At 44.0% G+C, this 23998-nt stretch overlaps 1 protein-coding gene across 3 annotated transcripts in view; it reads right to left on the bottom strand.

Moving 5' to 3' along the window:
* Positions 1–23998, bottom strand: part of SLC24A2 (solute carrier family 24 member 2) — a 241650-nt gene that overhangs the window by 34118 nt on the left and 183534 nt on the right. For all 3 annotated transcript variants that reach the window (XM_029201494.1, XM_029201495.1, XM_029201492.1), the window contains 2 exons: positions 16477–16575; positions 15589–15707 (listed from right to left, as the gene is read on the bottom strand). In XM_029201494.1, the coding sequence (XP_029057327.1) occupies positions 15589–15707; positions 16477–16575 (218 nt within the window). The remainder of the gene's footprint in view (positions 1–15588; positions 15708–16476; positions 16576–23998) is intronic.

Here is a 23998-nt window from a genome sequence, read left to right as displayed (position 1 = left end):
GAGAGAGAGAGAGAGAGAGAGAGAGAGAGAGAGAGAGAGAGAGAGAGAGGGGTAAGATGTTACTGTACGTGACAACACATGACAAATGGACAACTACCTTCTTGGACTCATTATCAATACTGAAGGTTGGAATCTGGAGGTCTGGCTATCAGAACACCTACAGATACAACAGTTCCAGGGGGCAGTTAGCACCTATTGGGAGGTCTCTGGAGCAATCAACTCATTTTTATTTTCCTTTATCTAGTGAATGGGAGGAGTGGCAGCAGCCTGTCCATTTGTGGCCTAGCATTATGAGAATTGGTTCAGCTTCTTTGCACGTGCATCTTGTTTTTTTTTTTTTTTTTTGTGGTACGCGGGCCTCTCACTGTTGTGGCCTCTCCTGTTGCGGAGCACAGGCTCCAGACGCACAGGCTCAGCGACCATGGCTCACGAGCCCAGCCACTCTGCGGCATGTGGGATCTTCCCGGACCGGGGCACGAACCCGCGTCCCCTGCATCGGCAGGCAGACTCTCAACCACTGCGCTACCAGGGAAGCCCTGCACGTGCATCTTATACTATTTCCACTTGTGCCTCGTCTGGATGGTTTGCCCCAGAATAAGTGTCAGGTTTCCATTGGAGGGGCTTGAGTTGGATTTATTAGTCCAGAAGTTGCCTCTCCAGCCAGAAAAATATTTCTTGGAGGCAACTCAATTTCTTATTCTTGTCTGTGAAGGGCACTGTGCAAGATTCCTGTGTGAAGGTGAGCCCACTTTAATGCAATCTCTGCTGTCAGAGAATTAAAATGAACACCCAGGAGGCATCTGAAAATAGGCCATCCTTGAGTTCAGTTTTATTGATTGGTAATAACATCTCATCTCCAGTTCACAAGGAGCAAAGCTCAGAGGATCGCTTGCACCTGCCTAGCTCTCAACTCGGTGGGGTTTGATTCTCCTTTAACCCCCTCAAAAGGACCACTCAGTTCAGCACTCAGGAATGCCACCTCTTCCCACTGGAGAGTCCCTTCAGTGTGGCATGATGCTGGATAAAATGCAATGCCAGTACTTAGGTATCTCTGTAAAAATATAATTTATTTATGCTAAAATATTGGGCCAGGGTCAAACTGGGGGAAGGTGAAGATTTCAAGTGATTTGGACTTCTACTTAAAAAGAATGGTTCCTAGTATATTTGTTGCTGTTGCTGTTTCTACAATTTATATCTGTAGAAAAAAAGAATCACTTTTACCTCCACATTGTTCAGTCACACAGATGCCCACACGAATGAGCAAATGGGGCAAAGCTCATGGAGTGCGGTGCGTGCTACGAATCCCCAAGAAGACCCCGAAGCGCTGGGAGTGGGAAGAGACATCCATAAAAACATTCACCGAGCCTGAGATATGAGGCTGGGTGGGTACATCAAGAATATTGAAACTGTCACCCTCAACAAAAGCCACTAATAAAACACGTGAAAGGGCTTCCCTGGTGGCGCAGTGGTTGAGAGTCCGCCTCCCGATGCAGGGGACACGGGCTCGTGCCCCGGTCCGGGAGGATCCCACATGCCGCGGAGCGGCTGGGCCCGTGAGCCATGGCCGCTGAGCCTGCGCGTCCGGAGCCTGTGCTCCGCAACGGGAGAGGCCACAGCAGTGAGAGGCCCGCGTACCGCAAAAAAACCCAACCAAACAAAAAAACCACGTGAAATATGTAGGCTATGTGGGAGGTGTTCATCTGTAAACTGGGGATAGTAACTCTCAGGCAGTCTCATAATGCACAGTACCTGGGAGAGGCCAGGGGATCAGCACATGTTAATCCTCTTCCCTTCTGCCATTAATCTCATCTCTGCCACTAACTAGCTATGTGACCTCAGGCAAATCAACGGAAATGCTGGAATAGCAGAAGAACACATACGTATCACCTGTAAGGCATCTGGACCTGGTGCACCTCACCCCCTTTTAGGCCCCCAAAGTCCTTACAAACCTTGTCATTGTGAAGCAGAGCTTCTTTGTCCCCTGCAATGTTTTAATGTGGGACCACCTTCCTGTCCAAGAACTTGTCATTCATTTTATCATTTGGACACTGAATGATCTTGAAAGACAAGCTGCAATTATATAGACCTCTGCAATCATCTAGTGTAGGAACTTTAGGGCCCCAGAATTTCAGAGCTGGAGGGGCCCTGGGTCGTTGAGCGCACCACCCCCCTCCCAATTGAGGACCCTAAGATGAAGGGATATGCTGAAGGAAGGTCACAGTGCCAGGCTCATTTCACTCCCAACCGAAGGCTCTGCCAAAATACCACATGGCCTCCCCTCCTCACTCCTAAAAAGTAGGTATGAATGTGCTTTATGTCCAATTACACTAGGTTTTCCAGCTTTTTGTAATAAATCAAATCTACCAAAACAAAAATGTTAGCTATGGCAAACACTAAGAACGTAATTGACATAATTTTGGTTGATTTTCTTGAGTCTAGAACTAATTTCTGGTGGTTTGGATGCCCCACGTTTTTGCAAAAGCTGATCAGAAACATCTGATTCTTGGATGCACTCTTCCTTTTCTTGAGTCTGCTATGGATGGAATATCTGCGTCTCTCCAAAATTCGTATGATGAAATCCTAACCCACAAGGTGATGGTATTAAGAGGTGGGGTCTTTGGGAGGTGATGAGGTCAGGGTGGCAGAGTCCTCATGATTGGGATTAGTGTCCTTATATATAACTGGGAAGCTAGCTTGCCCCTTCTGCCATATGAGGACACAGTGACTAAATGTCCGTCTATGAACCAGGAAAAAGGCTGTCACCAGACAATTGATCTTGGACTTCCGAGCCTCCAAAATTATGAGAAATAAGTTTCTGTTAATAGGCCACGTAGTCTATGGTATTTTTGTTATACCATCCAGGGCAGCCTTGAAGGGGAAATGAAGGGCAGATCTGGGCGTGGGTGGGGAAGGAGCCATGGTGATACTCTCTTCCCTCCTCTATCTCTTTGGGTGATATCTCCAAGGAGCCAGGTACAAATTTAAAAATGAAATGTGGGTACTGATAAGATATCAAAGAATGTCAGGACTTCAAATACAGGTGAAAAAGAAAGACTTGCTCTTTAGCATCTCTATCCAAGAAAAAAGTGCAGAAATTTAGCCCAGGTTTGAAGTAGGAGGAGGTGACAATCAAGTACACCATAATGAGGGCTCGAATTAACCCAGAACATGACACATGGTTCCTACATACTACCAAGATGACTCTACTGGAGCCAAAAGGAATCATAACACTCAGGCTTTCAGTCAAATTCTGTCTCCTCTCCCTAACACCGTACACAAAAATAAGTTCAAAATGGATTAAAGACCTAAATGTAAGGCCAGAAACTATCAAACTCTTAGAGGAAAACATAGGCAGAACACTCTATGACATACATCACAGCAAGATGCTTTCTGACCCACCTCCTAGAGAAATGGAGATAAAAACAAAAATAAACAAATGGGACCTAATGAAACTTCAAAGCTTTTGCACAGCAAAGGAAACCATAAACAAGACCAAAAGACAACCCTCAGAATGGGAGAAAATAGTTGCAAATGAAGCAACTGACAAAGGATTAATCTTCAAAATTTATAAGCAGCTCAATAACAAAAAAACAAACAACCCAATCCAAAAATGGGCAGAAGACCTAAATAGACATTTCTCTAAAGAAGATATAGAGACTGCCAACAAACACATGAAAGAATGCTCAACATCATTAATCATTAGGGAGATGCAAACCAAAACTACAATGAGATATCATCTCACACCAGTCAGAATGGCCATCATTAAAAAATCTAGAAACAATAAATGCTGGAGAGGGTGTGGTGAAAAGGGAACACTCTTGCACTGCTGGTGGGAATGTGAATTGGTACAGCCATTATGGAGAACAGTATGGAGGTTCCTTAAAAAACTACAAATAGAACTACCATATGACCCAGCAATCCCACTACTGGGCATATACCCTGAGCAAACCAAAATTCAAAAAGAGTCATGTACCAAAATGTTCATTGCAGCTCTGTTTACAATAGCCCGGAGATGGAAACAACCTAAGTGCCCACCATCAGATGAATGGATAAAGAAGATGTGGCACATATATACAATGGAATATTACTCAGCCGTAAAAAGAAATGAAATTGAGCTATTTGTAATGAGGTGGATAGACCTAGAGTCTGTCATACAGAGTGAAGTAAGTCAGAAAGAGAAAGACAAATACCGTATGCTAACACATATATGTGGAATTTAAGAAAAAAAAATGTCATGAAGGACCTAGGGGTAAGACAGGAATAAAGACACAGACCTACTGGAGAATGGACTTGAGTATATGGGGAGGGGGAAGGGTGAGCTGTGACAAAGCGAGAGAGAGGCATGGACATATATACACTAACAAACGTAAGGTAGATAGCTAGTGGGAAGCAGCCACATAGCACAGGGATATCAGCTCGGTGCTTTGTGACCGCCTGGAGGGGTGGGATAGGCAGGGTGGGAGGGAGGGAGATGCAAGAGGGAAGAGATATGGGAACATATGTATATGTATAACTGATTCACTTTGTTATAAAGCAGAAACTAACACACCATTGTAAAGCAATTATACCCCAATAAAGATGTTAAAAAAAAAATAAGCTACGTAGTCTGTGGTATTTTTGTTATACCATCCAGGGCAGCTTTGAAGGGGAAATGAAGGGCAGATCTGGGCGTGGGTGGGGAAGGAGCCATGGTGATACTCTCTTCCCTCCTCTATCTCTTTGGGTGATATCTCCAAGGAGCCAGGTACAAATTTAAAAATGAAATGTGGGTACTGATAAGATATCAAAGAATGTCAGGACTTCAAATACAGGTGAAAAAGAAAGACTTGCCCTTTAGCATCTCTATCCAAGAAAAAAGTGCAGAAATTTAGCCCAGGTTTGAAGTAGGAGGAGGTGACAATCAAGTACACCATAATGAGGGCTCGAGATTTTATGTGCATTTCATTGCTTGATGTCACCCCTGATTCCCATAACTGTGGATAATCCTGTACTGGCTACTTCTAAAATGAGTATCTAGGGGACATCGGAGGAGATGGATTAAGCCCTTTACAATCATAAACTTTCCCGAGGCTAACTCCAGCAAGAAATAAAATAGGAGGTGGGTTATTTCCAGACTCCAGCATTCCGTGTTCAAAGGCCAGCGGAACCTCAGGGGAAGAATATGCACAAAAGAACAGCATCGTCTTGGAACAGGGACGATCTGCTTCTCCTCCTGCCTTCATCCTCTTTCATTATTGAAGCATTAAAAATACTCTCCTTGACATGTTTTACTTTTCCAATTAGGTTTCCTTGGGAACTGACGAGAAGGTGTGTGCACCGGTACAAAGCATAAGTGGGAGGCTCCTAGAGAGAGAAGAAATCTTGAACGTGCCTCACCTAATGAAGGGATTGCTGGAGAAGGGACTGAAAGACGAAGAAGACCTACTTCTGCTCCAGAACGTTCTTTTACAATGTGACTGCTGTTACAGCATTAACTGAGATAGTCCAGGAAAAGCACCTAGAACTGCGCCTGGGACAGAGTAAATAGTCAATAAACATTAGTTATTATTATTGGTTTTAACAAATGGTTAGGAGAAGAATTTCTTCAAAGACATCCAGGAGAGCGAAGTTTAACTAGGTGACTTATGATACTTCCAGGCAATAAAATTCTATAATTCAATTTTTTTCATGTGAAAGTGGAAACTGCAATAATTGTGTTCCCCATCTATCCATTCATCCAACATTCACTGAGCATTCATGGACTACTGTGATGTCAACAATCTAATTTACTTTCCACTTTGGTAAGAGGAATAAACAGAAGGCCTTTGTAAATAAATTCCATAGCCCTAAGGAGAAAATGCTCTTTTATTTCAGTAGATGGGCTGTAAGTAGACTTTCTATCCGAAACAAAGCTTCCAAGCAGACTCATAATATTGTGACACCTTGATTCTGTCTTTTGAGCAGAGCTAAAAACAACACGCGAGTTGGAGCTCTCAAAAATGCACAGTCACACTTTAATACAGTGAAAGGCTCGGAAACCAACATCTGTTTGGCAAGTAGAAGGTGCCTTCCAAGAAACATTCCATGGAGTGCTTTACTACAAAGGAAATCTATTCAAAAAGGAGACTTTTTAAAAAGATAAATATCCATATGGTCAGCGTATTAGTCTGCTTGGGCTGCCACAACAAAACACCATAGACTGGGTGGCTTGAGCAGTAGGCATTTATTATAAACTCCCACCATAAGTATCAGCTGGCTCAGGGACAGTAAGTGGTTTTCATCTCATCTCCATTTTTTTTCCCTAAAGTCGTTGGCCAATTAGTGGGGTCAACATACCAGCAGCCTTCATTTTGTCTATTACAGAGCTAGAACACTGTGCTTGAAACTCAAAATATCGATCCATAAAAATCTCATTACTAGGTTGTGGATCATTTTGTCTTACAGACCCAAAGACCTATACTCAAAACGTCTGAGTGAAAATGAATTTTTGGGACCCCAGAGCTATCATTCAGGACTTGCCAAACAAGGTGTGTATGAGTCATTTTGAGTGCAAACTCAGAGTTCTGGGATGGGTCAGCTAAGGGCTCTAGGGACAACTTCATTTGCCACTTGCCTTTCCTCTTTAAAAAGGGAATAAAACCAGGAGAGCCAGGAAGAAAAACTGTTAGTTAGACACAATGATGGAAGACCAGAGTCGTGTTTGGAAAAATTCAGGTACTCAACTCTAAGATGAATCCTTACTGACTATTATGGACAGAGTGTTTGTGTCCCTCCAAAATTCATATGCTGAAGCCCTAACCCTCAGTGTGGGTGTATTTGGAGATGGGGCTTCTAAGGAAGTAATTAAGGTTAAATGACGTCATAAGAGTAAGCCCCTGGTCTGATAGGATTAGTGTCCTTGTGAGAACAGACACCAGAGAGCGCTGCCCTGCTCCTTTCTCTCTCCACCCACACCCTTTTGTGTAGGAAAGGCTCTGTGAGGACAGAGAGAGAAGACAACCAACTGCAAGCCAGAAGGAGAGCCCTTGCCTGAAACTGAATTGGCCAAAACGTTGATCTTAGACTTCCAGCTTCCAGGACTGTAAGAAAATAAATTTCTGTTGTTTAAACTACCTGTGATTTTTTTGTTATGGCAGCCCAAGTGGACTTCTACACACCGTCCCTATGGATATTTATCTTTTAAAAATACCTTATTTTTGAATCCTTTTGTTTTTTTGGCTTTGAAAATAAAGTGTTCACTTGCTATAATTTATTTTTAAATCACCCTTTCACTCATTCTTTACCTAGTCTTTGAGAAATCTCTTTATTTTTGTTCTCTGAGTTTCTCAATGTCTTTGCCCTTGCACTATTTACCAATATCCTTCATCTCTCGACTCCGTTTTTATCTCTGTGTTTCTATCACTTATCCCAAGAGATAAGTCAAGAAGAGGTCAGTCAAAAAGCATCTCTTTTTGGAAGGCAGCACCATCTGAGACAACTGTATTGCCTTCTGTGTGGACATCCTGAACCAACAGAGCTAACATTTATGTAGCATACAGATTTTTAAAAAAGTGATTAATCTCTGCCTGTCTAGCAGTAGGAAATAATTCCCCCCCTTAAAATACCATCTTATGGTTTGTTTTACATATAGATGGAAAAAAATCTAGCATCAAGAACTTAGCATATTAAATACAAAATGATGAGGTTTCACTCAGCGGTGGCAACCTGAAAAAACTTCATCTGCTTCTCCATGACTTTGAACTGAAACCAAGATTTCAAAATGTTTTGCTGTGAGTGATGAGGCTGTCTGGACCTAAGTTCTCCAAGAAGCCAAGAAACCATTTCATATTAATGTAAAACGGCTTTTGGAGAGTCTGGTGAAATGCAATTACTTTCCTTCACTTTGCATTTTGCCCAAATAATTCTGAGGTGCAACCTACGGACAAGATGGATTTCTTTCTGTATTGCTATTCTAAACTGGTTTTTTGTATAGTTTTCATGGGCTTCGTCAATCCTGCTGATACAAATCGTAAAAGATTCGTCAACATGAAAGCTACAATTCAAAAGTCATTCTCATCGTTTTATCATCAACTGGATTACAATTACTCATAGGAACAGTAATATTAATGTTGGTATTTTTTTCAGGGTGTCAATGGAGTTTTTCCTTTTTATTAATAGGCAGCTCTTAATGTATCTTATGTGAATAATTAATAGACTTTCTTCAAACTACTTCAGAAAGCACAATGACAAATGGTGTTATTAACAGTAAGATTCTAAGTGAAGTTATAATTCTCTGTCAATATTCAAATTTAGGCAGAAACCCAAGAGTCAGATCTATCCATTTCATTTTCAAGTGTGGTCAGAAGGCCTCTGAGTACATCTTAAGCAGTTGGTAAATATAGTACAGGTCATCAGATATAGGAACTAGATCTCAACTTTTCCTTAAAAAATGTATGTCTAGATTGAAAGGAAAAAATGTTATCTCCTCCAGAAATGGAACCCATGTACTAAGGCCTGGTAGGTAAAACACTGTAATTTTTGCTTTTTTCTGTAGTTTGTATTAGCTTTTCTCAGATACTAATAAGTTTCTTGGCTTGGACCTTGCAAACTCCAGTCTGATGAAGAATCTTTGGATATTCTTTTTCTTTCACAAGAGAAAGGCCTTGCCCTCTCTCCCCAGTACTGCCCTTGTGCTCTGGCTGTGTCAGACACAGAGATCCAGCCCCACTCTCCACTATATTCTACTTTCCTCCATTTCTTGAGTGCCAGAATCCTATTATGCTTCCCCAATGTTCCAAGAGATTGAATAATCTCATCAATAGTGGGAAATTCGGTCCTTAGCTGTTTTTAAACTTTCAAAATGGTGGATCTGGTTATTTCACCTTAATCATTTAGAAGAGATACTTGCTCTCTGAATAACAGGAAGATTTGAGGTTCGAAAGGCCTTTATTAAAACTTATGACTGCTAAGAAAGTAAATGTTTACTAACTAAAGGTAATATTTTAGGAAGAAAGACATCATATGGATTCTAGGTCCCATCTGCTTGGATAATCTTGGAAATATTATCAGAGCTAATGCTTTGGACCAATGTTTATTATGAAGTCTTTCTATGGAGCTTTAAAATCATCGCTATAACTTTAAATGACAACAATAATCCAAAACAGACTGCTGTCTTTGACAACAACGCTTTTTTACCACCCTCAGAGATGCACATTTAATAGTAGAGAAATATCTTTGTGCATTTTATTTTATTTTTCTTAAGAGAAATCTAAGCTTACAATCACACCCATCATCTTTCCCTACTCATCCTTTACTTAGTCACATAATACCCAAATATTTTTATCAGCACTATGAGGGCAGGTCTTAAAAACCATACTGAGTTTAGGTGAGGACAAATGCTAGACTGGGGAGAAATAAGTCAGGGTTGAAATCCCAAAGGGAGAAAGGAAGGGCTTAATATAGCAAGATGATATTTAAGTAGTAAAGTGAGAAAAAAAGAAAAAAGTCTGCATTTTATACATTTTCTATCTATCATCTATCTATCAGTACATGTATGTTTGTATGAGTATATGTGTGTGTGTGTGTATACACACACACACACGCACATACATATTCTTTTTTCTAGGAATGTGTTTATCTTAAATAAGTCTGTTTGCCCACGGGTGCATCTGGGCAACTCTTAACCAAAGCAAAGACAATCTGGATTTCCCTAAGGACAGAGAGAAGTCTCAGAGGTGAAATGAAATAAAAGCTGCAACATATAAAAAGCATAATACAAGAAAAAAAAGTTAGATTTTCAGATTTCAGAATCTAAGAACTTTGCAAGGCATTTCCCCTCCTACCCTTTCACTGTGCGCGTGTATGTAAAGAGTTTGGATGTGTCGTGTCTGGAGGCCTGTGACGCAGCAAGGCAGGCAGCTTCCCTGAGCAAGCTGGCCACGTGCAATCACCTGGCTGTTGTCTAGACTGGCAAAATTAAAATGTAAGAAAATGCTGGGTTCTGAGTGGGAGAGAATATATCTTAGAATTGTTTTTCAAACCTGGATAAATTTCCAACATTGAAAATTCAGAAGGTTGGTAAATTCTCAGTGACAGCTCAAATCAGTTCTGTTAGAATTGACAGCATTTTGTTAGCAGGTACTGGGAGAAGATAATTAGCACTAAGCTGTTCGAAAAGTCAAATTATTTCTTGGTTCCACAAAATATACAAATGAAGCAGAAAACCTCCTGCAAAGGGGCTTCCTTGGTAAGAGAATATTTTAAAGTGCTCTTCATTGCTAGTGTAAAGTCTGGACAGAAGGAAGGTCTCAGAGCTGAGATGTCAGTGTAAAATTAGTTCATTGGTAAAGAGGGTTTTGAAAACAGCAGGTTAATTACACGAGACAGGTTAAACTCTCAGGAGAGTATCAGCAGTGAGTGTGTGGTGTGTGGGGTTCATCATTTCCATTAATAAAGTCGAGATGCACACCTCATTCCTCCTGGAGCCTGATAAAAATACAACTGGGAAAGAAAGAAAACCAACACAATAAAAAGGCATTGAATCCTTTCTGTGAAGGTGTGCTTTGGGTGGCCTGAGTGCCCTGATTTCACACCTTTTTTTCTGACTCTGGAATCACAGCCTTAATTTACCGTGTTACCCAGTTTTGCCAGCCTTGAAACTCAAGCATCACCCACAACTGCTTTTTCTTGTTCGTGCTCTGTGACCAATTTATTACCAAAGGGTCTCAATTCTGCCTCAGAAACAGCTCTCACATCTAGCCACTGTCACCCCTGCCACAGCCAATACTTGGTCTGAGGCCTTGTCATCTGGGCTACCTAACAGCCATTTTTAAACAGTTTTACTAAGTACTGCTAATAATAGCAAACACCTATGCAGTGCTTACCATGTGCCAAGAACTGTTCTACGAGCTTTCGAGTCTCACAATAATGCTATGAAATAGGTTACTATTCCTGTTTCAGAGAGAAGGAAGATGAGAACAGAGAGGTTAAGTAACTTGTCCAAAGTCACACAGCTGGTAAGTGGCAGATCTGGGATTTGAACTCTGTCTTCAATTTGTGGTCTGTCTTCAGAGACTCTACTATTAAAGGACTAACGCATACTGTTTCTACTCTTAAAGGACTAATGCATACTGTTTCTGTTTTAATTTAACCCATTATTACTTTTAGTTGTTGCATTTTTTTTGGAATAGGTAAAACAGTTAACTCATTCAAAATTCAAAAGCTACAGGAGGCTACATACTGAAAGACGTGTGCAGAAGGCTACCTCCCACCCTGGTTCCCTACCACAGGCCCCTGTCCTGCAGGTACTCAGCATGACCAGTTTCTTCAATAGCATCCGAAGCAAATGTTTATATGTTACTATGTTATTTTCCTCCTTTTTTTCCTCTTACATAGACAGAGTATATTGGATGTAATTTGGCACGTTGCCTTTCCCACTTAACAACATATATTGAAGATCATTCCATATAAGTGCACGAAGAGCTTCCGCATTATTTTTTTCTTTTTTCTTTTTTTTGGAAAGATTGCAGATGGTTGAAATGAGGGGTGGGCAAACTTTTCCTGTAAAGGGCCAGATAGTAAATATTTTAGGCTTTATGGGCTTTATGGTCTCTGTCACATATGCTACTGCTGCCTTTTTTTTTTTTTTTTTTTAAACCTTCAAGAATATAAAAACATCCTTATCTGATAGGTTGTACAAAAAAAGGCTGCAGGCCGGATTTGGCCACAGATCATAGTTTGCTGATCTTTGAACCAAACAGGCTCTTACCTCGCTGCCCTGCATCCTGTCCTCCCTCACTCTGGCCCCTTCTTGACCATTCAGAAAGAGCTCTCTTATTATCACATAAATCCAAAGCTGCCACTGCTCCCTTTAAAGCCTCTACGCCTCTCCACTCCCAGCAGGTGGAGGTCCAGACTGCTGAGCGGTGCCTACAACGCCCTTCATGATCCCTGTGCCTCTCTCCTCCCCTCCCCTCCCCGTCTACTGCTCTGGTCCAGGCCACTATCAGCTCTGCCTCAACTCCTGCAGCGACCTCTTTGCCCCACTACTACTACACGATCTCTTGCCACAAATCCACTCCCTACACGCCAGTGCAGTCCCTTGGATCGTTTACAAGTGCAAATCACATCTGGGAACCTCTGATAGCTTGTTGCTGCCCTAGAATGAAGTCAACTTCTGTATCATGGTCTACAAGGCAGGCCAGCTCCACCCGGCCCTCCTGTCAGACCTCACTGCCACCATCATGCCTCCCTCCACTCCCCACTCTCCAGCCACAGTGACTTTTCCGTTCCTCAAACAAGCCGAGCTCATCTCTGCCTCTGTGGGTGCTGTTCCCTTGACTGACCTGTTTTTAAAGTTCAGCCTCCGTTCAAATGACGCTTCCTTAGTGAAGCTTTCCCTCACCTTCCAACCTAAAAGGGCCCCTCCACTGAGTCACCAGGCTTTATTTTCTTCATGGTCCTATGGCTGTCTATAATTATACCTTGGTTTACATTAGCAGGCTCTCTGCTCTGCTAGGATGGGTGGGCATCTCTGGTGCCCAGCACATTGCCTGACACACATTAGATGAACACTGAAAATTTTCTGATTCAACAATGGAAGAATTTCAGCCCAATTTATTTTTCCTAGTGGATTTCTCCTCACTCCTCACCTTATATTTGTCTTCAGTTCCCCTGGCTTTCTCAACCAATCACTACACAGGAAACTCCCTCCTAAGCGAACATGTCATCTCAGTCATCTCCTCCTTCTTTGAGTGACAAACTCCTACTTACCCATCAATACCCAGCTCAAATGTTACCTCTTCTCTTAAGTTTTTACACTTTCCCTTGCCAGGGTCAATTTCTTCCTCTGGAAGGCTCCCAGAGCACTTTGTATAGACCTCCCTGATCACACTGGGCCATAATGATTTCCCTACCATAGATGATTTTTTATTTACTTATCATACCCTGAATACTCTCAAATTTATATATATTTCATTTTCATTTTATCTACAATAAGCATTTTACCTACAGGGAAAGGACATTTTGGGTGCTGTTTATATAAGTAGGTATGAACACATAATAATATAAATAGCATCATTTAGCTCCATGCTATGTGCTTTATGTATATTATCTCATTTAACTCTCCTAATATCCCTAATGAGGCAGGTACTATGGCTATCTGTACTTTGCAGATAAGGAAACTAAGGCGAGGTTGGGTAACTCGCTCCTGGTGGATCTGGAATTCACTGCTGTCCTGCAGGCAGCTGGTGGCCTGGCTCTTTGAAGGTCTGTGTGCCCTTGAGCTCTCAGTGTAACAAGGATGGTACCCAAATCTGCCCTCTTACCCTGCGTGAGACCCGGGGACACAGCTCTGCTCAGAGAGGGGTCAGCTGGGACTCTGTCACTCCCCTGCAGCAAGGTGCCCCGTGTGGGGGACACAGATGTCCCTCTGCCAGCCAGATGGAGAGGCACGATGATGAGGCTGCCCCCTGCACACCTGTGACTGCGCCACCCCCAAGGGCAGCCAGGTATCCTTGGGGCCTGCTTCCTGCTGCCACATGCTGCTTATCCATGTGGACATAAGCTGCTCTGCCGGCTCACCCTTGAGCTAATACGAAGGGACCGAAGGGCTCTGGGCAGGAGGGTGGGAGCCTAGAAGGCAGAGGAGACAAGGGCAGAAGGAGCTGCCATTTCTCTCTCTTTTCCTTTAGCCATTTCCCCCCCTCCGCCCCAGCTTTACTGAGGTATAATCGACAAATAAAAATTCTATCTATTTAAGGTATACAACATGATGATTTGATATACGTATACCTTCTGAAAAGCACAGCAAAGGAAACAACAAATGAAAAGGCAACCTATGGAATGGGAGAAAATATTTGCAAATCATATACCTGATAAGGAGTTAATATCCAAAATATATAAGGAACTCAAACAACTCAATAGCAAACAATGAATAACCTGATGAAAAAATGGGCAAAGGGATTTCCCTGGTGGTCCAGTGGTTAAGAATCTGCCTTCCAATGCAGGGGACACGGGTTGGATCCCTGGTCAGGGAACTAAGATCCCACATGCTGCGGGGCAACTAAGCCCATGCACCGCAACTATTGAGCCCATGCGCCACAACTAGAGAGCCCACGCACCATAACAAAGATCCCTCGTGCCCCTACTAAGATCTGATGCAGCCAAATAAACACATAAAGAAATAAATATTTTTTTTAAAAAATGGCAAAGGACCTGAATAGATATTTTTCCAAACAAGATGTACAAATGGCCAACAGGTATATGAAAAGGTGCTTGACATCTTTATCCTTTCCTTTAAACAAAGAAACTTTCCTTGCACTTTTCTTCAGGGAATAAAGGTGACAGGCAACAATGAGCAAGTGTTTGTCTAAGACATACAGACTTCCTCTGTTGCAGAGTGTATCCCGGTGTAAAGGAGAAGAGAGTGCTGGAATGGATTTGCTGTGACCTGGCTTCATTATCAGCTCATCAGGAAAATTCTGCCTAGAGAAGTGGGTCACAAACTTGAGGGGAATGCTACTCAAAGCGTGGTTCTCGTACCAGCAGCATCAGAATCACCTTGGAGCTCAGGAGAATCGCAGACTCTGGGCCCTACTCCAGACCTGACAAATCAGATCCTGAATTGTAACACGATCCCCCAGGAAATTCCTAAGCACATTAAAGTTTGAGAAACACTGACCCAGGGTGACTGATTAAAATGTGAGTTTAGGGCTCTATGTCTTCGAAATTCTGATTCACTTGAGGAGGGTGAGATCCAGAAATCTAACAGGCACCTCCTACTTTTTGCTTCTGCCTACTTTTTTGAGCAACTGTGGTCTGGAGGCAGTGCTGCTTGGTGGAAATAGTACAGACACTGTATTTAGACAGTCTTGAGATCAAATCTCATTTCTAATAGCTACAAACTAAGTAATCCTGAATAACTACTTCATCCTGTTAAGCTTTAGCTTCCTCAGCTATAAAATGGAGATATTAAATGTCTATACCTTCAGCTGGATGGTTTAAAGCACCTAGCACCAAAGCCGTGGCACACAGTATGTATAAATGTTAAATACTATAGCCATTAGATCAAACTATCTAATGGTTGCAACACTGAATGGTGGACTGGGCCAGAGTACTGATTAATTTCAACTGCAGGGACAGGGAAGGCCAAAGGGGGCTAACCAAGGTGTGATGGCTGTGGTTTCTCTGTTACTTAATCTTGGCCCTAAAGGCAGAGAAAGGATTAGACTGCAGCAGTGATCAAACTTTATCATCTACTAAGAATCACTAGGGAAGGGAGTTTAAAATGCTGATTCCTGGGTGCTGCTTCTCAGAGATTCTGTTTCATCGGGTCTGGGATATGGGCTAGGGATCTACATTTTTATCCCCAGGAGATTTGATGCATGAGTCCTCCAATCTCACCCTGAGAAACAGTGGCTTACAGAATATGTGTACTTATTGGATAAAGAAAGAGCCTGACGCATGTGGTGCCCTGGCTGGTACTGGGAAATATACACGAGGATGGATGACTCCACCTGGTGTCCACCCAGCTGGGAGCTGGGGCCTCCAAGGAGAACGTTAAGTCTGTGCTTCTGTGCTAGAATATCGACACGAACGGCGGTCCGGAAGAGCAATGGAAAAGAGGCATACCTGGGCTTCCGCAGCTTCAATGCTGTGGGAGAGATTTCCATTTTGTACAGGTTCCGAAGCATCACTGGATGGTGTCATCTCCACTTCTGTGCTGGTGCTGTTTGGGAGCTCAATTTTTTCTGTGACATAAATCAGGCACATACAAAGAAAGCAAATGGAGTCAAGTAGGGGTAAGAGCCATATAGAGAAGAACACTCTATCTTGGGCCAAGGGAGAAGGTAGTGGTCTCTGAGGGGTGATAAGGCCCAGGGCTGAGGTAGTGTCAGATGGCAAAGGATTTCTACCCTTCTCCTCCATGCCTTTTAGTGTACTCAGCCCTCTTCCTCTCTTTACTAGCTCTCTGGCATCCCCTCTGGCCTGATGTCTGAGCTTGAGTGCCCTATCAACTCCCAGGGTATGCATTCTCTAGACTAGGCAAACTGACCAACTCGCCATTGAAGAACATGAGCATGGACTTTTTTTTTTTTTTTTGCGGTACGCGGGCCTCTCACTATTGTGGCGTCTCCCATTGCGGAGCACAGGCTCCCGACGCGCAGGCTCAGCGGCCATGGCTCACGGGCCCAGCAGCTCCGCGGCATGTGGGATCTTCCCGGACCGGGTCACGAACCCGCGTCCCCTGCACCGGCAGGCGGACTCTCAACCACTGCACCACCAGGGAAGCCCTCATTTTGCTCTTTTTAAAGTTCCCCTGGGGGTAGGTGATATATTGTGTCTATTCATGCCCTGTACCCATGAGCGGGAAGTGGGACTCTTCCTGACACCCAGGAAAGGGCTGAGTTGCAGGGTTCTGTGTCTGCACTGAGTTGGAGTGTCCACACTGGGTCCTGTCTCTCTGCCCCCCTCCATGTACTTCAGGAAAGGCACGGGATGGAAGTCTCCCAGACTCACCCACATGATTAGCAGCCCCATTCTGCCTCTCGTTCTCATCCACCTGACATTTTTTCTTGGCGATCTTGTGGAGAATTGAAGCCTTTTCTCTGAACCTCCCTGAAGCAAGAGAAAGTAATGGAAAGGAGACAGGTGAGAAGGAAGATAAAGAGAGAGGCTCATGGCAAATGGTGAAGCGCTGGTGGAGCAGGAACGTGGCTTCCTCAGCTATGGAGCCGGTCAGCAGCAACCACTCCTTTCTGCCCAGCCCAAAGGCCCTATGACCTGCAAGAAGGGTACTTTCTTACCTTGTGATTCTTCAGCCCAATTCTCTGAGAATCTCAAGCTGCCGGATCACAGACGAAAGGTGACCTCTTCCCTCCCTCCCAATTGCTTACAAAAAACGAAAGCACCAATCATCACCGAAACTCCCTCTACTGCTGAGGTCTGAAAAATACCATTGTCAAAGTAATCATTTCAAACAGCTGTTACCACAAAAGTAATGCTTCTAGAGAAACAGAACTGCTCTGGAGGCATAGCCGTGTCTCTGGAATTATATGCTCATCCCAGAATTGGCTTTTGACCATGGAAAGCCAAGTCCAGGGGTCCTTTGATTTGACTTTGGTTTTCAAACATTTATCTTAATTAACACTGCAATTTCTACAGGAGTTGGGATGCATCACAGCTTTCCGAATTAGCTGAGTCAGCTGCAATTAAAACATCAGGGAGGCAACTGATTCCAGTTGGGGATTTAGGGTAAAGGATGAGCAAATAAGCACAGCAAGTAATGTCTGTTGGTGAAGAGATGCTTAAGGAAAGGTGCTGGAAAAAATACCGTTTTCAAAGTAATCATTTTAAACAGCTGTACCACAAAAGTAATGCTTCATTTCTTCTCCATTACTGACATAATTAATGGGTAAATACATGCAACAAGCACGGAAAAAAGCATGCAAAAGTGTAGAGATTACTTTACGTGAAACATAGCGCATTTTTCTTTCTCTTTTAATCCTTAATTTTTTCCCCCTGGGAACGTTCAAGGTACAAAGGAGCCTCATTTGAAACTGACTGATTATTGCCTAGATTCAGATATGATGAGTCCCTGAAAATATCACAACTCCTACAATTTTCCCACTAGGCATTGGGGGTTGGCTGGGTTCTCTAGCAGCATATTAGCAGAGGAGCTCATTCTACTTTTCTAGTTAGACCAAAACCAAACCAAATCAAACCCCAAAATGTTTCTCTTGGAGAGCCTGTCCTCCTAGGATGGGGCATGGCAGGTTGGCATCCGCACTGCACCCCTCCTTGTGAACGGAAATCCTGGGGAGTGGTCATAGAGGTGACTTGTGTGCCTGGCTGGGGATGACAGAAGCTGTAAACTAGAGTGGGACCAGTTGACTTCAATGGTGAAAATGATGGGGGACAGAGCCCCTCCTGCTTGCAAGCTCCATTAGCCTTAAATCTAGATGCCTGCTACCATAAAGGTAGCCTCCAGCAGGTAAGTACCTTAGTCTAGGTAATGAATGTGCCCTGCTGGGCACACCCTCCAAGGAAGCAGGAAGAGGAACATGACGCAGAGAAAACTGGGTCAGTATGTGGCTTGGGCTTCATAAGGAATGAGGAGGAAGGACTAGGTGATGGGCATGATGTCCATCCTTGAAGGATGCTGAAGGTCAGCATCAGGTTCCCCACACTGGAAGGTAATTTGAATTTGGCTATTTCTATTTAATCTCCAAGGAAAACTCAGGGAATAAAAGAGAAAAGGAAAGAAGTCTGGGGACTAGGAGAAGGAGGAGGTAAAAGGGAAGAAGGAAAAAAAAAAAAAAGAAAAGAAAAAGGAGAGAAAAAGAAGGAATTCAAGAAGGAGGAAACAGGCAGGGAGCTGGGATTGTCTGGAAGTTGCCAGGGAGCATGGATGCAAGACACGTTCCTGGCTGCCAAATCTAGTCTTATTTGGGGAGTAGATAGCTGGATAATGAAGAGTGATTCTCAGCATTTGGCAGCCTGAAGCCTAAAGAGGGGTACTTCTCGTGGAAGACAACCCTAAGAAGTCCTAAAATCGTCTGCTGGAAAGGCAAGAAGAGGAAAAGGGAGGTTCTAAAACTTTATAGAAGGTGATGATTCTAGTAATAATGCCACTCTGTGGATTGGGGGTCTGTCTTTGAACTTAGAACATTCTGCAGCTCTATGATCAACAATTGCTATTTAAAAATTATATGTAAAATGATAATAAAGCAAGAGAGCATTCAGAAGAGGAAACAAACAAGCCTGGGGAAATAAAACGTGAAGTAATCCAATCCAAGTCATGCCCGAAAGTCATGAAACACGGCAGAGAAAAATATTTGATAGCAACCAGTTAATCACATGTTGTGTGTGATTCCAAGGATCTTTTCAGAGCTCAGATGAACGCCAGAGAGAAATGATAACAAAAGGGACCCCAAAGCGTGGAAGGGTTTGGCCACTCCCTCTGCCAGGAAACACCTTTCATAACAGTGTTGGCCACTGTCACTCGTGGGCTGGTTTCCCCAAATTCTCTAAAGGAGGAGTACGAGGACAGGGTAGGGAAATGATTCTAGAATTGGGATTTCATAGGTTCTCAAACATTTTCACAGACCAGCAAGGGTTTTCTAGACTATGTGTCACCCATTTTCCCACTGCAGGAGCACCTCAGATTTTCTGTGCTATGGAAAAATGGGAGGGATAGACCTTACTTGTTTTCTCTTGGGGTTCAGCCCTTGGGCAGCAAGGCAAAGCTGCAGAGGCTGCCTGGGGAGCAGCTCTCGTCCACCCACCCCTTCAACTTCTTTAATACAACTTCTGCCCCAATTTGCAGGACCTGGCAGCCATTCTGCCTTGTGAGTGCTGACAATGGCTGCTCCAAGGCCTAAAAGGATTTTCAGAGATTAGTTTCTAGAAAAGCAGCACACAGCAAAGGTGAAGGCCCACCTTTCGAATTTAGCACACAGGGGAGTTCCTTGAGGTGGTGGGGCAGAGCCTCGCCAGCAAGGCATCCTCATCCCAGTTCAGTGGACACCCCTGGAATCACCACAGGGCACCTTTTGAGAAAAGCTGGGAGGATCATGCTGACGGGACAAGAGTGAGCACAGAACATGTGATTCTCAAAGGGACCCTCTGGGTTTGGGGGTAGGAAGACCTGGCACCTTGAGGACCTGTTCAGCCTGAAGCCACAAGCTGGGAGAACACCTCGCAGGATGCGTGTGTGTCGAGGACAGCACAGTACTGTGGTTAAAAGGATGTGATTTCGAGGCAGCTAGGCCTGGGCTTAAGCCCCGCCTCTCTCACTGGCTCTGCTGGCTGAGAACTGGTAAATACATGAATATTTCTGAGCTTCAGTTTTCCCACCTGTTGAACAGGGATGTTAACGACTGACTCCCGAGCTAAATGCAAGGCTTAAGTGAGAAAATATGTGTAAAGGACCGATCACAGCACCTGGCATTAGCAGACCTCTGTAAATAAGAGGAAAAAGAAAAACAAACCAACGGACAGCCCAGGGGCAAGGGTGACGTGGCCCTGAATTGCTTTAGAGCAGCTGTCCCCAACCTTCCTGGCACCAGGGACCGGTTTCATGGAAGACAACTTTTCCATGGAGAGGGGCGGGCGGCGGTGGATGGCTCAGGCGGTAATGAGAGCAACGGGTAGCGGCAGATGAAGCTCTGCTCACTCGCCCGCTGCCCACCTCCTGCTGTGCGGCCCGGGGTGGGGGACCCCTGCTTTAGAGGAATCGTTGGCATCGTCTCTTCTCTCAAGCCACACAGGCGGGACTGGAGAATTAGCTGCATCTGACCCGACAGTGTAAGCATTGGGGGCCTTGTCGGATTGGTGTTTAGTTTTCAGTGAGTCCTCCAAAGTCAGTTCCAAAACCAATGAGGAGAAGGATCGCTTTACACTTTCCCGAAATTAAGAAAGTCAAGGTGAGGGAGCTGGCCCTCTGTGTTTTAGATACCTTCGTGATCTTAAAATGAAAAGATAGTAATCAGCTTTCTCCCATTACCTGTGAGGATAGGGTACAGGGAAGAGCTATTGGTGTTGCACAGTGGATTCGGGGTGGCTCAGAAGAGCTTCCTGATGCACAAGGGCTTTACCTCCTCTGTGTCTCAGGCTCAGAATTTTTAAATGGGGATGATAAATAGAACATCCAGCTCATACAGTTGCTGGAAGACTTAATGGTTTGATACACAGCAGGTGTTTAGATGGCCCTGACATACAGTAAATTACTCAGAAAGGGTTGTCATTACTATGGAAGTGAATGCAGGACCTTCACCCCATAAATTACTGAAAAGAAAAAGCTTGATATTTAATAATAGAATGGAAGCTTAGCAGCCTCCGGTGCAAGAGACCTTGGCAGTAAAGGCACTGCTTCCATAGACTATTTTAGGCATGGATTCCACGTTGGCATAAGGGTTGACATGGACAGATCTAAGAAAAAACTGTAGCTCTGTGCCTGGGGATAAAGAAGACAATTTTGAGCACTTTTCAAGGTGAGAGAAGGAGTGATTTTTAACATTTTTTAAGGCAACTTTAAAAAACATACACTGCTGCAGTGTGAACCCTTAAAGTGCTGTATCTTTATACAGCGACAGATTATTTGTATACTTAAAATCGCAGGAATAGAAAATTCTGCTCAAATCGTGAGGCACCTAGTACGTCAAAAACTAGTACACAATTTTAATACCGTTTAGCTTGCTCTGAAATTTGCAGAATACCAGCTGAGTGTCCTCAGGGGACTGTACGTTGAGGGGGTGCAGCAGGGAAGTGTGGGAGAAGATCGAAGCAGAAAGGCCTATTATGAATAGGAACAAATTTTGGAAGAACAAAATTTGAGGAGTCAAAATCCTCAACCAATCTCTCCGCCATAAAACAGAAGCTCTAAGCCGCTTCGCAAAATAACCTTCGGAGGTTCTGTTTACTCAAAGAAAAAGCATTTTGCTTCTGTTTCTGCTGTTAATTAATGAAAACAACCCCTGGAAATTCCTTCACGTCTTTCCCACCAAGTAATCAGCAGCGCCGGACAGGAACCCTTTGGGCTGGAGCTAAGATTCCCTCCCGGCTGCCATGGACATTCTGAGCATCAGAAACACAGAGGAGATAGGACCAAAGAGATTTACAGATGTAACGGGAGTGGCCACACACACCTCGGTGAACAGACCTTGGTTTGGGAGAAGAAAAGGGAAAATGAAACGGGGGAATACTTAGTGTTTTAGAAACTATTTTTGTGTTTTCAGTTCTGCCTTTCCCGTCTCCGTCTTTGAAGTTTATGGCTTGGGTGGTAGCTTCAAAAGTAAAAGGGCGCTGAACTTTCTTCCTGTTTATCCCCTGTCTTTTTGTCTGGAAGCAGAGACTCAGGTCAGGCAGCTAGGCCATCGTCTCTCTGAGAAGGCATGCAATGGAACTGACGTGGCAGAGAGCAAACGCCGACCTTGGGGTCATCGTGGGTTCCTCCCCTTCTCTCACATCCCACATGTTATCCACCAGCAAATCTGGGGTCTCTACTTTCAGAATATTTCAGAGTCTTACCACTTTTCCCTCCCCAACCCCCTGGGCCGAGCAACAATCCTGCTGGCCTCCTGGCCAGTCTCCCTTCCACCTTTACCTCTCTGTCCCCCAGGCTGGTCTCAGTGATCAGATCACGCCACTCACTCCTCTGTGCAAAATCCTGCAGTGGCTCCTGAGGTCAAAGTGAAAGCCAAAATCTTCCCAGTGACCTGGAAAATTCTGTCCAGTGAAGCTCACCTCGATCCCCTCCCTCGTCCCCTCCCCCTCTCCTAGCTTACTCTGCTCAAGCACGCTGGCCTCCTTGCTGTTCTGGAAAACACTGTCCACCCTCCCACCTCAGCGCCATGGCCTTTGCTGGTCCCTCTACCTGGAATGTTCTTCTCCCAGGGATCCACGGGCTTCACTCTCTCAACTCCTTCAAGTACTCGTTCAAATGTCACCTTCTCATCAAGGCTGCTCTGAGCAGCCTATTTAAATTTGCGGCTTTTCTTTCCAGCGTTTCTCATCCCCAGCTTATTTTCTCTAAAGTATTTTTCACCATCTAATTTACTGTATCCTTATTGCTATTGATTATCTGCTGCTTCCCATTAGCAGCCAAGCTCCACGAGGGTAGGGATTTTCATCGTTTTGTTTTGTTCGCTGCCGTATTCCCAGCGCCCAGTGGGGCTCAATCAATCCTTGTGTTTGAGGTTTCCTGGCAAGTTGATGAGGTTCACGTGCTTCTCACTGGCTAATGGCCCAAAGTAAATCCTTTCAAGTCCACCCAAGCCCAAGGCCCCAGTAGGACTGAGGGTCCGTACGTAGAGCCCCAGGAACTGTCCGAAGGCAAAGAGGAGAAATGGGCTGGACCAGGTGTTTATGCACCAGAGATGGAAGACAGAGGGGGACACCAGTCATCCCATTCCTGCACCTCCCCCACCAGGCTGCCCAGGTGAGCACTGGAAGGAAGAGGAGGCCTGGCGAGCACAGCAGAGAGCAGAGCGGGGAAAGCTGGGCTTTGGCTTCTCCTTCTGTATGAAGATACTCCTCATTTGTCAAGGCCTAACTGAAGGCCAGACCCGAAGCTTTTTCTCTACTGATACACACACCCACCTTCCCAAGTGGAAATCCGCCCGCCGCTCTCATGGCACTTTGTACCCCTGTCACAGTCCTTATTTCAGTTTGCTGCCCACCTGCCTGCTTTCCCCACCAGAGGGCAGCCTTCTCAGCGGCAGAGACCTCTCCGCCATCTGTGTATCTTTGTGTCCCTCAACAAGCGTCTTAGAATCGTGAGTTACAGTGAGGCTCTCGGTATATTAGCTCCCCTGGGAAGTCAGCTTTTCTTCCAAGTCAGTACAAGTCACAATCTTCTACTCTGCAAATATTAACCAAGACTGTGCTATGAATCAGGCAACATTTGGTAATAAGATCCAGCTGGTGGGTGCCCTTGTAGAGTTCACAGCCTGGAGCCAGAGAGACAAGAAACAAGGACTTGAGATTCACGCTCTGATGGTGTGCGCCTTCTCGGGAGGGCATGGAAACTCAGAGAATAGTGAAAGTTCTAAGATACAAGGCACTACCTAGCAGCTTGAAGGAATAAACTCCTCTTGGATCTGACCCGACTTTTATTCTTAAAAGCAAAATATTAAAAATAATATTCTCGTCCTGCACAAAAACACCAAGATCATAGAGTTTACTTACTTATTCTTAAATCTACTTTTGAGGTACAACCTCTAAATTATTTCCTCTAATTTTTGTGAAACATCATGTAAAACCACTTATTGTAAAATTACATTGACAATAATGGAAATTAAGCTAGTATTGTAATAAAGTAGTTTGTAAAGTGTCTTTGTAAATATTTTGTGAATGGGCCACATAATAAAGATGATGAACATAATTTAATTGTAGTCATATTTATAGATATAATCACAGGACTAGTTTTTGTAATTAATAAGAATATTTACATAATCGTATCTCAAGCGGTGGCCAAACCCATCATATAATGAAATGAAGCAGGCTGATTTCCTCATTAAGGCTTTTAAAAATAATTCTC

The sequence above is a fragment of the Monodon monoceros genome, unplaced genomic scaffold (genome assembly GCF_005190385.1).
Source record: "Monodon monoceros isolate NGI ecotype Baffin Bay Population unplaced genomic scaffold, NGI_Narwhal_1 Super_Scaffold_5, whole genome shotgun sequence".
Lineage (NCBI taxonomy): Eukaryota > Metazoa > Chordata > Mammalia > Artiodactyla > Monodontidae > Monodon > Monodon monoceros.
The sequence above is the reverse complement of the archived record's forward strand: the minus strand, read 5'-3'. Positions and strand labels throughout refer to the sequence as shown.